Source organism: Delphinapterus leucas, chromosome 10 (genome assembly GCF_059928025.1).
Source record: "Delphinapterus leucas isolate spDelLeu-1000000601 "Yukka" chromosome 10, BTC_Dleu_Yukka2, whole genome shotgun sequence".
Classification (NCBI taxonomy): domain Eukaryota; kingdom Metazoa; phylum Chordata; class Mammalia; order Artiodactyla; family Monodontidae; genus Delphinapterus; species Delphinapterus leucas.
Genome location: NC_143138.1, coordinates 32,743,810 through 32,757,173, shown reverse-complemented (window position 1 = coordinate 32,757,173; position 13,364 = coordinate 32,743,810). Strand labels below are relative to the sequence as shown.

Genomic DNA, 13,364 nt, shown 5'->3' with positions numbered 1-13,364 from the left:
CCCTGCCGCGCGCTCATGATTGACGCGAGCGAGGACGAAGAGTCCGCCCCTTGCCCCGCCTCCACCGTCTTCTTCCCCGACAACCAAGGACTACATTACCCAGTAAACCCCGCGATTTATTTTTATTTTTTATTTTATTTTTTTATTTTTAAAAATTTTTTTTGCGGTACGCGGGCCACAACAGTGGCTTCTCCCGTTGCGGAGCACAGGTTCCGGACGCGCAGGCTCAGCAGCCATGGCTCACGGGCCCAGGCGCTCCGCGGCATGTGGGATCTTCCCGGACCGGGGCACGAACCCGTGTTCCCCGCATCGGCAGGCGGACTCTCAACCACTGCGCCACCAGGGAAGCCCAACCCCGCGATTTTTGACACGTATCTGCACATGCCCAGAATCTCCTCAGCCTCCTGCCCACTCTTCAGCCCCTGACGTCCCTCCGGAACCCCGTGAACTACAAGTCCCGGTAGGCTTCGGGCACTTAGCTCTGACTGCATGTTCGCAGACAGCTGCCCGCCGGAAGGATAGTGCCTGGTTGTGTTTATCTCGTTGGGGATCGAGTCGTCGGTTGGCGTGCAACGGGTTCTAGGCTGCAGGCAGCGCGAGGACCCGCGGCCCCGCCCCGGCCCGGCCTGGCAGGTAGTCCGGGGTGGGTTGAGGGACAAGGAGAACCATAGGGGCTGGGGATGCCCATGGTTAGCGCTGGAGTCGTGGGGGACGGGCCTCTGAGTGAAGAGGTGGGGGTGGGGAGGGAGCTAGGGGGATGATGGGAAAGGAAAGTGTTAATGGGGAAAGAAGGGCTCCGGGAGGATGGTGAGGAAACCAGTGGGAGAGACCTGGTAGCCGGAGGAGGCACTAAAGGAAATTGGAAAGAAGATCGGGTTATGAGGAGAACAGGGAAGCTGAGGATAATGGAAGAAAAGGGCGGGGGTGTCTGGAGTTGTGCGGGAGGGGAGGTTGGGATGACTGGGAGACGACAGGGATAGCGTCATATACAGGGAGGAATATCTCTGGCGGAAAGGGGTCAATGGATATTAGCTTTTTTCCCCTTAGTGGAAGAGGGAAAATGGAGGGCCGTCGGGGTGGAGCTTGGAGTTGTGGGAGAAGGAAGAAGGAGAAAACGGCAAAGCTCTCAGGAGATCAAGAAGGGCCAGAAACGGGGAATGAAAATTGCAAGAGAAAGCAAGGGGGATAGGTACATGAAGGGAATTGAAGAAACTTGAGAATGCGGCAGTGATGGAGGATGGGAGAGACCCAGGGATAAGAGGAGCCTCTGAGACCCTGGGGGCTTGTTCTTCACGAGCTTGAGTTGTTTTTTTTTTTTGGAGGAGAAGCTAAGGTTTTTTTCTCCACCTTTGGATGGAATTGCTTCTCTCTTGTCCTCTGAATTCTTTGCTTTACCTTGATATAGCTGAAGTGGGGAGTGGAAGCTATGAGGGAAGATGGACTCCGGTTCTTAAGCTCTTCAACCTCCTTCCTATCTGTCCTTACAAGCCCAGATCCAAGAGCTTTTGGATTGAGGACAGGAGTAATGAAGTGAGAGTGGTTTCCTGAGGGGCTATTTCAGGTTTGGCAGAGTGGCTATTTAAAGTATGGGGTTGGGGGTTGAGGGAGGCTGGGCAGGGGCAGGAGGGCTGGCAAAAGCCAGCTGAAACCTGTGTGTCTTTCTTGCGAGGGGCCTCCCTTACTTGAGCTTTTTCTTTGCCTGAGATTCTGCCTGGCTCTTCCTTCTGCCAGGGCTTCTTTTTTTTTTTTTCTCCCTTCTGCCAGGGCTTCTTGAACAGGGAGCAGATGATCTACCCAAACCCAGCAGGTGCCTGCCAGAGCAGGCAGTGCCAGCTGCAGGATTTGCCTGACAGAGCCTTCAGATGTACCCATTATCACTAGGTTAGCGGGTTGTCTTTAAGAGACCATGATCTCTCATGCCTGGATCTTTTTCTTGTCCTGCCCAAGGGCATTTTGCTTTCCTTTCCCTTTCCAGTGCACACCCCCACCCCTGTCCCCTTTCAGAGACCCAAGTGGGAGAAGAGCTGCTGGAAATAGCCCGTTCTCTACCACAATGGCTAGGTTGGGCAAGTGGCAAGAGGAGAAAACCCTACCCCCTCAATCCCCAGCACACACATACCTTTCTGGCTTAAGTTCTTGGCAGCATGCCAGGCACAGCTGTCAAAGGAACCCCTCCTGCCTGTGAGGGGCCCTGGGTGACCCCGATGACAACAGCTCTGCTTGACAAGAGCCCCCTACGAGGGGCTAATCATCCATGAAGGTCCCTGTCCGGGATCAATCCCACCCCATCCTGGATAGAGGAACTGTTCCACTCTAAAAGCCTAAAAGCTTTTCTGCTTGGAGGCACTCATGCCAGCTTTCAGTGGACTGTCTGGGGTTGGCTGGGCTATTAATAGCTCTGAGTATTTTGAGATCCCTCTCCCCACCTCAAAGAGCACAGAGATTCTTAGAGAGGTGGCAGGCAGTAAGCAGAGCAGAGTCAGAAAGACAAGAGAACTCACTGACCTTTGAAGGGGGCTTGGAGCTTGGGCCAAGCCAGTGACAGGGTGCAGCCGCCATGAGTAGGGGACGACCACGTTGAGCCCTTGATCAGCAGTCTGAGCTGGCAGTCAGGTCAGAGTGGCCCCACCCTTTGCTGTTAGAGAACACAGGGCCAGGGCTAGCTTCCTGACCTCAGCAGCTCCCCTGGAGCAGAGCCAGCCACCTGAGCTGTGGAGGGGTGGTGTGGGAGGGCCACCAGGGTGACACTTAGAGGCAAGGCTAGTCCTGGGCAGAGTCACGGTGAACCAGGCAAAGGCTTTGCCTGAGGAGCCCCTGGCCCTAACTTGTGTGCAGGTAGCAGAGGCAGCAGGCCGTGCCGGGGGGGCATGTTGCTGTAACCAGTGGCCCAGGGGATGTTACGGTGGACGGTGCACCTGGAGGGCGGGCCCCGCAGGGTGAACCATGCTGCAGTGGCTGTGGGACACCGGGTGTACTCCTTCGGGGGTTACTGCTCTGGGGAAGACTACGAGACGCTGCGTCAGATTGATGTGCACATTTTCAATGCAGGTAAAGTAACGCAGGGATCATCCCTGGGTGCCCGCATCAGGGAGGGCAGTGGGTGGCCGAGTGAGGTTTGATGGTGGCCCCCACGGCCAGAGGGGGTGGGGGAAACGAACATGTGGTTTGGGAAAATGTGGACGGCCTGAAGAGAGGTTCCCAGGGCTGAGCAGAGCTGTGCCCACAGTGTCCTTGCGTTGGACAAAGCTGCCCCCAGTGAGGCCCGCCACCCGCGGGCAGGCTCCCGTGGTACCCTACATGCGGTATGGACACTCCACCGTCCTCATCGACGACACAGTCTTCCTTTGGGGTGGGCGGAATGACACCGAAGGGGCCTGCAATGTGCTCTATGCCTTTGACGTCAGTGAGTATGAGTCTCTGGAGGCTGTGTTCTGCCAAATAGTGCCTCGCGGGGCTGGGGAAGGTGTGGGCTGAGGGGGGCTGGGAATAAGGCGCCCCAGAGTCGAGGAGGGAGCACCAGCTTGCTTACTGGGCCCACCCTCTCCCCTCCTTCAGATACTCACAAATGGTCCACACCCCGAGTGGCAGGAACAGTTCCTGGGGCCCGGGATGGACATTCGGCTTGTGTCCTGGGCAAGACCATGTACATTTTCGGGGGCTACGAGCAGCTGGTAGGTCTGGGAAGAAACTAGAGGTTTCCCTAGGGTGGGAATGAGAAGGAGGAAGGGGAATTGAAAGTAGTGGAATGGGAGGCTTTGGTTTGCTTGCAGGTTCTGAGGTGGGAGGGACGGAGGGTCGGAGAGTGACCCCTGCTCCTCTCTTTTATTCCTTCCTTCACTTCCTTTCTCTTCCTTGTCAGGCGGACTGCTTTTCCAATGACATTCACAAGCTGGATACCAGCACCATGACATGGACCCTGATCTGTACAAAGGTTGGCCCTTCTTGCTCTCTCCCAGATCCCCACCCTCAATTTAAGGAACCATAGGGAGCTCAAACAGTGAAAGCTGACCCCTCCCCCTCCCATCTCTGCTCCTGCCCAGGGCAACCCTGCACGCTGGAGGGACTTCCACTCGGCCACAATGCTGGGCAGTCACATGTATGTCTTTGGGGGCCGTGCAGACCGTTTTGGGCCATTCCATTCCAACAATGAGATTTACTGCAACCGCATCCGTGTCTTTGACACGAGGACTGAGGCCTGGCTGGACTGTCCACCCACCCCAGTGCTGCCTGAGGGGCGCCGGAGCCACTCAGCCTGTGAGTGCCTGTTAGGTCCCTGCCGAGTCCCCCGTCCCCCCATTGCCCCTACATTCTTGACATTCCTCTCTCCTTCCAGTTGGCTACAATGGGGAGCTGTACATTTTTGGTGGCTATAATGCAAGGCTGAACCGGCACTTCCATGACCTCTGGAAGTTTAACCCTGGTAAAGAGCACTGCCTTTAAGGGAGGAACAGGGAGCAATTGAGGGGGCGTGGAAAAGAAAAGAATAATCCTGAGTGGGTGAGGGGCGGGAGTGGAGAGGATATCTGGGCTAGCAGGTGTTGAACCTCCATTTAAACTTCTCTTTAGTGTCGTTTACCTGGAAAAAGATTGAACCGAAGGGGAAGGGACCATGTCCCCGCCGGCGCCAGTGCTGTTGTATTGTTGGTGACAAGATTGTCCTCTTTGGGGGTACCAGGTTAGGAGGAGAGAGGGGAGGGCTCCAGGAAGGGCCTAAGCCTGTGACTAACATGGGAGACATTTGAGCAAGAGGGTCTCGTGGGTAGTCTTCGCTCCTTCCTTCATCTCTCTTTTGATCCCTATAGTCCGTCTCCTGAGGAAGGCCTGGGAGATGAATTTGACCTCATAGATCATTCTGACTTACACATTTTGGACTTTAGTAAGTACACTTATTCCCTAAATGCATTTGCCCTCAGGGCCCCTGTCTTTGGGTGGTGATATCCAGGACTGGACCCTTTCCTCGGCTTTGACCATCTCCCTCTCCCCCACTCCTCCTTTAAAGGCCCTAGTCTGAAGACTCTGTGCAAACTGGCTGTGATTCAGTATAACCTGGACCAGTCCTGTTTGCCCCATGACATCAGGTACAGTGAATGGTTGGAAAGGAGGGACTGGTTGAGGGTGAGTGGGCAGCACAGGCGTGACCTGATTGGCTTGGTCTCAGTGTGCAGGAGAGAGAAGATTTTGTTCTGTAGTGTACTTGTGGAGAGGGAGATAGAAGGAAATATAAAACTGTCAGCTGGGTAAGTTTTATGGAAAAAATGTCCAGTTTTCAAACCAAGCTCACAGGCATCACTTCCTAATTCCTGAGCTTATACAGTTATTTTTGTTAATACGCTGAGAAAGTTTGATTAAATCTTAGAACCTAGTTGCAGAGAAAAAAACAAGTTTAGGAGCCTCTGGATCACATTAATTCCAGAATTAAGGGAGGTCCTTCCTAGCTCCTTCCCTTATGAATTCCATTCTTAGGTCTAAATCAAGCACTGAAAGTTATCTTGTGTATAATTGTGCCCTTCTGGGTCATTCTGCGACACTTTCCTCTCCTTGATTCAGTTCAGCTTAATTCTTACTTGCTGAGGGTCTGTGTGTTCAGTATTTGGTGATAGAGTATACAAGGCTGAACAGATGGATCCCAGGCTGGCCCAAGATGAACACACGTGCAAGTGCCTAGTACCAAGTAGAGTAGAGCCTTGGCATAAGGAGGTACTTCGTAGAATGACAGTTGTCAAAAAGAGAGGAATTTAATTTTAATATGGTGGGATGGCTGGGGAAGGCCTCAGGGAGGATAGGAGAGCTGAATCAGGGCCTTACAAGGATGGGAGTTGAGAGCAAAACCCGACATTCCTGGTGGGGGGGAGGGGCATCCTGGTTGGATCTGAGCAGAGGAGGAAAGGTAGGTTGGGAAGTTTATTGAGATGTATACACAGATGTTTTTCTCCAGGTGTTGGGCACAAGAATATCAATATGTAAACATAAACAGGAAGTCCGCATGAGCTTGCAGGTGGACTAGTGGGTGGTAGTGGATTTGGTGGTGGGTGGAGACCTGATTGTTAACCCTCATAGGGCTGTAAGGAAGAGGTGGCCGTGGGTGGTTGAGCTTTAGGAAGCTGAAGGCACTGGTGTGTTCATTGCTTTGTTTGAGCAATTCTTGACTTGGGGGCGGAGGCTCCCCCTTCTGTCCTTTCTGCCTGTCATTTTTGGCCTTCCAGGTGGGAGCTGAATGCCATGACCACCAACAGCAATATCAGTCGCCCCATTGTCTCCTCCCACGGGTAGGAGGAAGTTTCTGCCGCCTCCCTTCCTGAGCCTGCTGGTGTCTTCACTGCCCCTGCCCATCTCTCCCCCGCCTGCCCCTTTGGACCCTGGACTTGGTATACCTCCACATGGAGTTGTTGGACTAGAGGTGTTTTCTGTGCTGTGAACTTAGTGGGGAGCTGCAGGGGGGAGGGCTAGGTCCCTTCCTCCTTGGGCCGAGGGCCCCTTCCCCTTGGTGCTCTGTCCCATTCACCTCCTTCCAACTGCTCCTGGGCCTCTGCTCTGCCCCAGGTCAGCCATGCTCTGCTGGGAAGCGAAGGGAATGGGGAGGAGGGAGAAGCAAGCAGTGTCAGCCTCAGGAGCTTCCCCTCCCCACCCCTCTTTCCACCTCTTCCCGCTGCTTGAGCCCTGAGCATTGATTGGGAGCTGAGAGGAGTTGCAGCTGTTGGCATGAAATCTCCTTCTCCCTGACCTGGGGAGGGGAGGACCAGCAGATAATCCTACCGTTCCTTGAGCTGTTGCTGTACCCTGACGCTCTCAGCCAGCTCAGATTTTATAAAAATGAATTGAAAGTCTCCAAACGTGTGCTCTCTTTTGTGTGGAATAGGCAAGGGACGGCAGGAGTTTGCAGTGGGGCCAGGGTGCTGAGGTTCTGACTTCTCAACCAAGAGCATTAGGAAACCAAATACCGCCACGGCCTGGCCGGAGTTTCTCTTCGGCGCGGAGTGCAGCGCCAAGCGACAAAAGGGAGGGGGCAACGTTATTTACGGTGGGCGCCCTTTTCCGCCCAGGGAGGGCTCCCCGGCCGCCCACCAGCGGCCCGCTCGGCGCTGGACGGGATCTGCTCTATTGTCACCAAGCCTCGCGGACTCAGCCTGCCGGAGATGCCGGAAGGAGTGGGGCGGGGCGGTTGCCGCCGGAGCGGAAGTAGCGCCATTAGTCTTCGGCGCGCTGCGCGAACAGATGCTCAGCGCAAGCTCCCGGGAATGCGCGGCCTCCGGGTCTCCTCGCGGGTCTCGGGACGGCGGGGGCCTGGGGCCCGGGGACCTGCAGAAGGGTGAGAGGATGGCGCCGGGCCGAGGGGCAGCCGCGGAGGCGGGGTGAGGGGCCGGTGGCACTGCGTGTGGTGCGGGCTTGGAGCCTGGAGACGCCGTGACCGTGAGACTCAGTTCTCTGAAAGATGCAAACACCGGGAGCGCCCCCCCAACGCACTGGAACGTGGGGAGTGAGGGAGGATGCTTCCTGGATTAGGACATCCTGGGACATCCTGAGCAGTTTTTTAAAGGGCGAAGAGGGTTTTTCGCAGGGAGGAAACGTTATGTTCAAAAGCAGAGTCAGGAAGGGGGATGGGTTGTTGGGGAAGGCTTAGTAGGTGAGGATTCAACAAATTTTGCCAACATTGTTGAGCATCTGTTGTGTGCAGGCACAGTTGTAGATGCTGGAGATACAGTAGTAAATAAAGCAGCACAACACTGTCCTCATGAAGCTTACCTTTTAGGGGTTAAAAAAAACCAAGCAAATTAATAAAAGACAATAAAACACGGAATTGCAGATTTTTAAAGGGTAAATTTTTTGAAAAGGGTGATAAGAGCTTTGAAGAGAAAGCAGGGGAGGAGTTACAGTTTTGAGTAATCACAGAAGGCCTCACTGGGTAGGTGACATTTGAGAAACCGTTTGAAGGAGGTGAGGGAGCAAGCCGTACAGCTGGAGGAAGTGTTCCAAGCAAAGTCCGGTGCAAAGGAACTGAGGTGGGAGCATACCTTCCTGCTTAGGAACTGCTTGGAGGCCAGTTGACTGGAGAGGAGTAGGAAGGAGGAGATGGTAGGAGATGAGATTAGAGCCAAAACCCGGGCTAGGTCACATGGGGTCTTCAGGCTGTTACAAAGCCTAGAGCTTTTCCTCTGAGCAAGATGGAAGCCATTGGGGAATTTTGAGTTCTGGAGTGACATGATGTGTAGGATATGTATGTGGAAATGAGGTGGGAGTGATAAGATCAGATTTGCCTTTTTCTTTTTCTTTTTTTGGAAAGAGAAAGTTATTTTATTAAAGAACTTAAAGTGAAAACTTCAGGTCTGAAGTAGTTTCCTTTTTTAAAAAAATTTTTATTGGAGTATGGTTGATTTACAATGTGTTAGTTTCAGGTGTACAGCAAAGTGAATAGTTATACATATATCCACTTTTATTTTTTTATTTTGTATTATTTTTGGCTGTGTTGGGTCTTCGTTGCTGTATGTGGGCTTTTCTCTAGTTGCGGTGAGTGGGGGCTACTCTTCGTTGTGGTGCGCGGGCTTCTCATTGCAGTGGCTTCTCTTGTCGCGGAGCACGGGCTCCAGGCGCGGGCTTCAGTAGTTATGGCACACGGACTTAGTTGCTCCGCAGCATGTGGGATTTTCCCAGACCAGGATCAAACCCGTGTTCCCTGCATTGGCAGGCGGATTCTTAACCACTGTGCCACCAGGGAAGTCCTATCCACTTTTTTTTGGATTATTTTCCCATATAGGTCATTACAGAGTATTGAGTAGAGTTCCCTGTGCTACAGTAGGTCCTTATTAGTTATCTATTTTATATATATCAATAGTAGTGTGTATATGTCAATCCCAATCTCCCAATTTACCCCCTCCCCAGGTTTTGCTTTTCAGATGCCTCTCCCAGGCTGAAGCGGGGAGCATAGCTTTGAGAGGAGTGAGACTGGAGGTTGGGAGAGCAGTGAGGAGGCTAGAGTACTGATTGAGGTGAGAGGTGCTGAGCGTATCCTGAACCAGAATAATGGCGATGGTAGCTGAGCAAGGGAGACAGAGGTCCTTATGGGGAAACCTGTGAAGGAGTGATTAAAAGAGCCTTACATATACACCTTCTTTAGCAAGGTGAGGCCCCAGGTACCTGGAACCGATGGGGAGTTAGGTGTCAGTGTAGCGCCGTTACAAGCTGTGCTGCCCAGGACCTGCAGTGATTGGTCTGAAGGGGATGTTGGAAAGGATCAGTTACCTATGAAGAATGAAGATGGGATGGCACCTTTGCAGCAGTGCCAGATGCTGGGCTTAGTTGCGGTTCCCTCCCACCCCCACCTACCTTTCACAGGCACATCTCACATGTCATTTGAGGAGCTGTTAAAATTGCAGAGCCAAGTGGGGACTAAGACGTACAAACAATTGGTAACTGGAAACAGCACTAAGAAGCAAAGTTCCAGACCACCTGTCCAAAAAGCATGTGTTGCAGATAAACACAGGTGAGGAGCAAGGCCTGCCCCAGGAGTTGGAGGATAGCTGGGCCCTTGAGTAGGTGTCTGCTTTCTTGGGTGGCAGGTGGGAGGCCTTTGACGAGACTGGAGTTCCCTTGACCTGTTTAATTTCTTCATAGGCCTCTGGAAATGTCAGCCAAGGTCCGGGTGCCATTTTTGCGTCAAGTTGTTCCCGTCAGTAAGAAGGTGAGGAGGAGCCAGTAAGCTCTTTCTCAGTGCAAGGAGACTGAACAGTTCTTTTATATTCTCTCTGTTCGCTCCAAAGGTAGCCCGGGACCCCCGCTTTGACGATCTGTCAGGGGAATATAATCCTGAGGTGTTTGATAAAACGTATCAATTCCTAAATGACATCCGAGCCAGAGAGAAAGATGTGAGTAACGTGAGATTGGTCTGTGGGGATTCCAAGTGGTGAGACTAGAGCACAGGTCAAGAGAGTCGGGCAGAGGGGAGCAGGGCGAGCAGGGCGTGTCCATTTACTAGCTGTGTGATCATTGACAAGTTAGTTAACTTCTTTGTGCTTCAGTTTTCTTATCACAGAAAGATAATTCCTAGTGTTTATGGGAGTTAACATATGCGAACCTCTTAGAATAATGCTTGGCACAGAGTTTCACCTAACACTTACAGCATGCTAACTGCCATACTCATTTTCCAACGTGGAGCTTGTGAAAAGGCAGCTGAAGAAGCGCTGTTCAGGGGAGGAGCGTGAGAGGCTGAAGCAGCTGCTTCAGCAAGTGGTGAGTAAGTCAGAATACGGGGGGGGGCGGGGGGGGGGAGGTGAGAGCAGGCCGAGGCAGGAGGTGCTTCACAGTCCCCGCTCTTCACCTGTCTCACCGAGCTCATCTTTGCTCCTCGGGAGCGGCAAGAAATGGCACAGCAGGAACGGAAGCGGCAGCAGGAGCTGCACCTGGCCCTGAAGCAGGAGCGGAGGGCTCAGGCCCAGCAGGGCCATCGGCCATACTTCCTGAAGAAATGTGAGTGGGGCACAGCTATGACAGGCTAGTTACAGGAACAGGGGTTGGGTGGCCATAGAGGCAGGATACTGTGTTGGGGGTCCATGAGCTCCCTAAGGGGGGCATGAAGGCTGGATCCCATGGTAAGTTGGAGGAAAGTAGAAATAGTAGGGAGTTGTTGTTTGTAACCATTCTTGTATCCCTAATGACCATGGGCAGGGAGTGTCGTTTTTATCTCTGTCCCACCCCCACATATGTGGGTAGGGCACAGAGAAGGAGCTCGTGGTTGAATTGAGAAGGAGCAGATTCATAGAAGTCAGCTTGCTTACACACACCGGTGAACTCCAGATGAGTCACATATCACTGCATAGTGGTTGAGCATTACTGACCTGGGGAAAGGGAAAGAAGCGGGCTTCCTTCTTTGCTTACTGGCTTTCTTTCTCCTTGTCCTCTAGCTGAGCAGCGCCAGTTGGTCCTAGCTGAGAAGTTCAAGGAGCTGAAACGAAGCAAGAAGCTAGAGAGCTTCTTGAGTCGAAAGAGGCGCCGAAATGCAGGCAAGGACAGAAGACATCTCCCTTTGAGCAAAGAGTAGTGAGGAGCTGTCCTCAGCTCTGCCACTGCCCCAGTGAGAAATGCATCTGTGGGGACACATTTGGGCTTGGCCTGTTCTGGTCTTTCCCATTCAAGGGCAAGGGTCACAGCTGCCTGGGAACCCAGCTGGCTCAGAGATGACTAGAGGGCTGTTGGACTGCCTGAGGGCTGGACAAGAAGAGCAGCTCAGCCTTCTGCCATTCCACACTTCTTCTGCTTGGATCTGGGTCATCATGTCCTCAAGTCCTCCCATTCTTGCCTTAAAATAATGATTCTGGTATAGAAGGAAAAGGACTGGTGAGTGACATTGAGGCCAGTTGAAGGCCATAGAGTCTGTGAGTGGCTCCTGAGACTGGGACTTTATGTAGGAGCCAGTTCATAAACACTCGTGTCACTCATCTTTTTATTCTGCTTCTATTGTGGGTGGCCAAGAATTACCATTTCAGGGGCCACGTGTTGGGTGGGCAATAAATCTAATGCTCCTACAAAGTGGGAAGTCAGATCAGAGACCCTTCCTATTTAAACTGAACAGATGACACGAACATTCAAAGACGGAACCAATCCCACAACTCATCTACTTAGCTTTGGTCTTGGATGCAAGGGGAGGTAGAAGGTGGGGACAAAAATATGATAATACGTAAGCACAGCTGGCTCTCAGTACTGTTTGGGTGGAGAATTCATATTGCCTGTGTGGACTGGAAAATCCTCGAGCTGACAGTTCAGTTTAAAGTGATCTCAGGTTGATAGTGCCTTCAGGCACCTGGCAGAAGCAAATGCATTCCTCTCTTGAGGATTGTACTTTAAACCCAGGCCTCAAGGAATTCCTTCAGATAAAATTTCAAGGAATCTAAGCTTACAGTGAAAACAAAGCAAACAAAGAAAAAAAAAAACCCGTAAGAGTCATTAGGAACGACAGGCAAGAGAATCAGACCAGCAAAGACTGAGACGTTAGAAGTATAAAATACAAAATATAAAATGTCTTACTTACGTTTAAAGAAAAGCTATGACTGATGAAAAAAATATCAAAAAGGACCAGATTGATTAAAAAAATTTTTTTAATGAAAAATATACTATTTGAAGTTAGAAACTTTATGGTTAAGCTGCAGATTAGACACACCTAGAAGGAGAATGAACTGGAAGTAGATGTGAAGTTACACAGATGGAGCCCAGGGATAGAAATGGAAACTGAGGAAAAGAGGTTAAACAACACGGAGGATAGAGTGAGGAGATGTGAGACAAATCAGAGTTCCAGAAGCAGAGAGTATGTTAAAGGGGATGAGAATTATAATTGATAATTTATAAACCCTAAGAATCAGGAACACCAGTTAATCACAGACGGTAGGGTTGGGGACCTAGATAAATCACAAAAACTACAGAACATTAGAAAGATTAACATCTAAAAAGCAGCTATAGGGAATTCCCTGGCAGTCCAATGTTAGGACCCAGCTTCCACTGCAGGGGGCCCCCTGGTCGGGGAACTAAAATCCTGTGTGCTGTGTGGCGCAGCCAAAAAAATAATAATTAAAAAAATAAAAAGCAGCTATAAGGGAAAGGAAGAGGTAGAATTAGAAGCTAAGACATCTGTTATTGCTTGATGCTTCTGGGATGGGGGAAAAGATGTAGTTCTGATGACAGAAATGCATAAAATGCACTTCTCCCAGTGATTGTTAGATGAGGGCTCTAGCTACCAGGATAGTTCGCCTGTCCCAGGGGGAGTGAGGGAGCCAGTGCTACAGGGTCCCCAGTGTCACGTGTGTCAATCCTAGTTTAAAGCCAAAAGACCGATTCTGGCTGATAAAAGCAGAAATAGACTATTGAACTACTGGGCTCACAGAAACACTAAGAAGGCTGGAGAGAAGCTCCAAAAAAGGAGTGGGGGATAAAGTCAGAGCAGTTAAAAGCACTGTAAGCCCTACCTGGGAACCAGCGTCGACGTGAAGATGTCAGTGCCGACACCAGAGGTGCCCCACTTCCCCCTGCTCTGCGCTAGACTGAGGCATTCCTGGCAGAGGCATCGAGTCACCTGGCTGCAAAGGCGATGCTGGGAAAGCCAAGTGTCTGGTCTTTCATATGGTGGGAGGTGGGCTCTACCTTCTCCCTAGGTTTGTGGTAGGGAGTTTCTAAGCACAAGAAGGGGGTTCAGGTGAAGGGCAGTCAAGAAACCGTAACGTATGTCCACCACACGGCTGTATTGGTCCCCAAGCCTCCAAACTGCTACTTTTCCCCTTCAATGAGGAGCTAGAGGAGATGGAGAGCCCTGAGCTGCAGCTGTGGGTTGGTCTGGTTGGTTTTGGTTTTTATTGTTAACAGCTTTGTAGAGATACCATTCACATACC

General features: G+C 51.6%; 1 protein-coding gene across 2 annotated transcripts; it reads left to right on the top strand.

The window, feature by feature from the left end:
* Positions 1–468: 468 nt before the first annotated feature.
* Positions 469–11,530, top strand: KLHDC3 (kelch domain containing 3). 2 transcript variants are annotated; one of them, XM_089918703.1, is made up of 15 exons: positions 469–633; positions 2,836–3,048; positions 3,227–3,403; positions 3,556–3,671; positions 3,860–3,931; positions 4,041–4,254; positions 4,334–4,420; positions 4,567–4,675; positions 4,803–4,876; positions 9,328–9,475; positions 9,607–9,673; positions 9,753–9,857; positions 10,147–10,222; positions 10,342–10,458; positions 10,893–11,530. In XM_089918703.1, the coding sequence occupies exons 2-15, from the start codon at positions 2,895–2,897 to the stop codon at positions 11,027–11,029; spliced, it is 1,653 nt and encodes a 550-aa protein (XP_089774829.1). In that variant the 5' UTR covers positions 469–633; positions 2,836–2,894; the 3' UTR covers positions 11,030–11,530. The 2 variants fall into 2 exon arrangements, with proteins under 2 accessions (XP_089774829.1, XP_022437648.1); XM_022581940.3 differs by lacking the exons at positions 9,328–9,475; positions 9,607–9,673; positions 9,753–9,857; ... (1 more) ...; positions 10,342–10,458; positions 10,893–11,530 and adding exons at positions 5,000–5,078; positions 6,204–6,389 and having other exon boundaries at positions 484–633.
* The last annotated feature ends 1,834 nt before the right edge of the window (positions 11,531–13,364 follow it).

Excerpts from the sequence above, each read along its gene's own strand:
- KLHDC3 (XM_089918703.1), top strand. The coding sequence starts at position 2,895 with ATGTTACGGTGGACGGTGCACCTGGAGGGCGGGCCCCGCAGGGTGAAC. Across the intron at positions 3,932-4,040 it reads GGACCCTGATCTGTACAAAG|GGCAACCCTGCACGCTGGAG; the intron begins GTTGGCCCTTCT and ends GCTCCTGCCCAG. Across the intron at positions 10,223-10,341 it reads GCAGCTGCTTCAGCAAGTGG|AGCGGCAAGAAATGGCACAG; the intron begins TGAGTAAGTCAG and ends TTGCTCCTCGGG.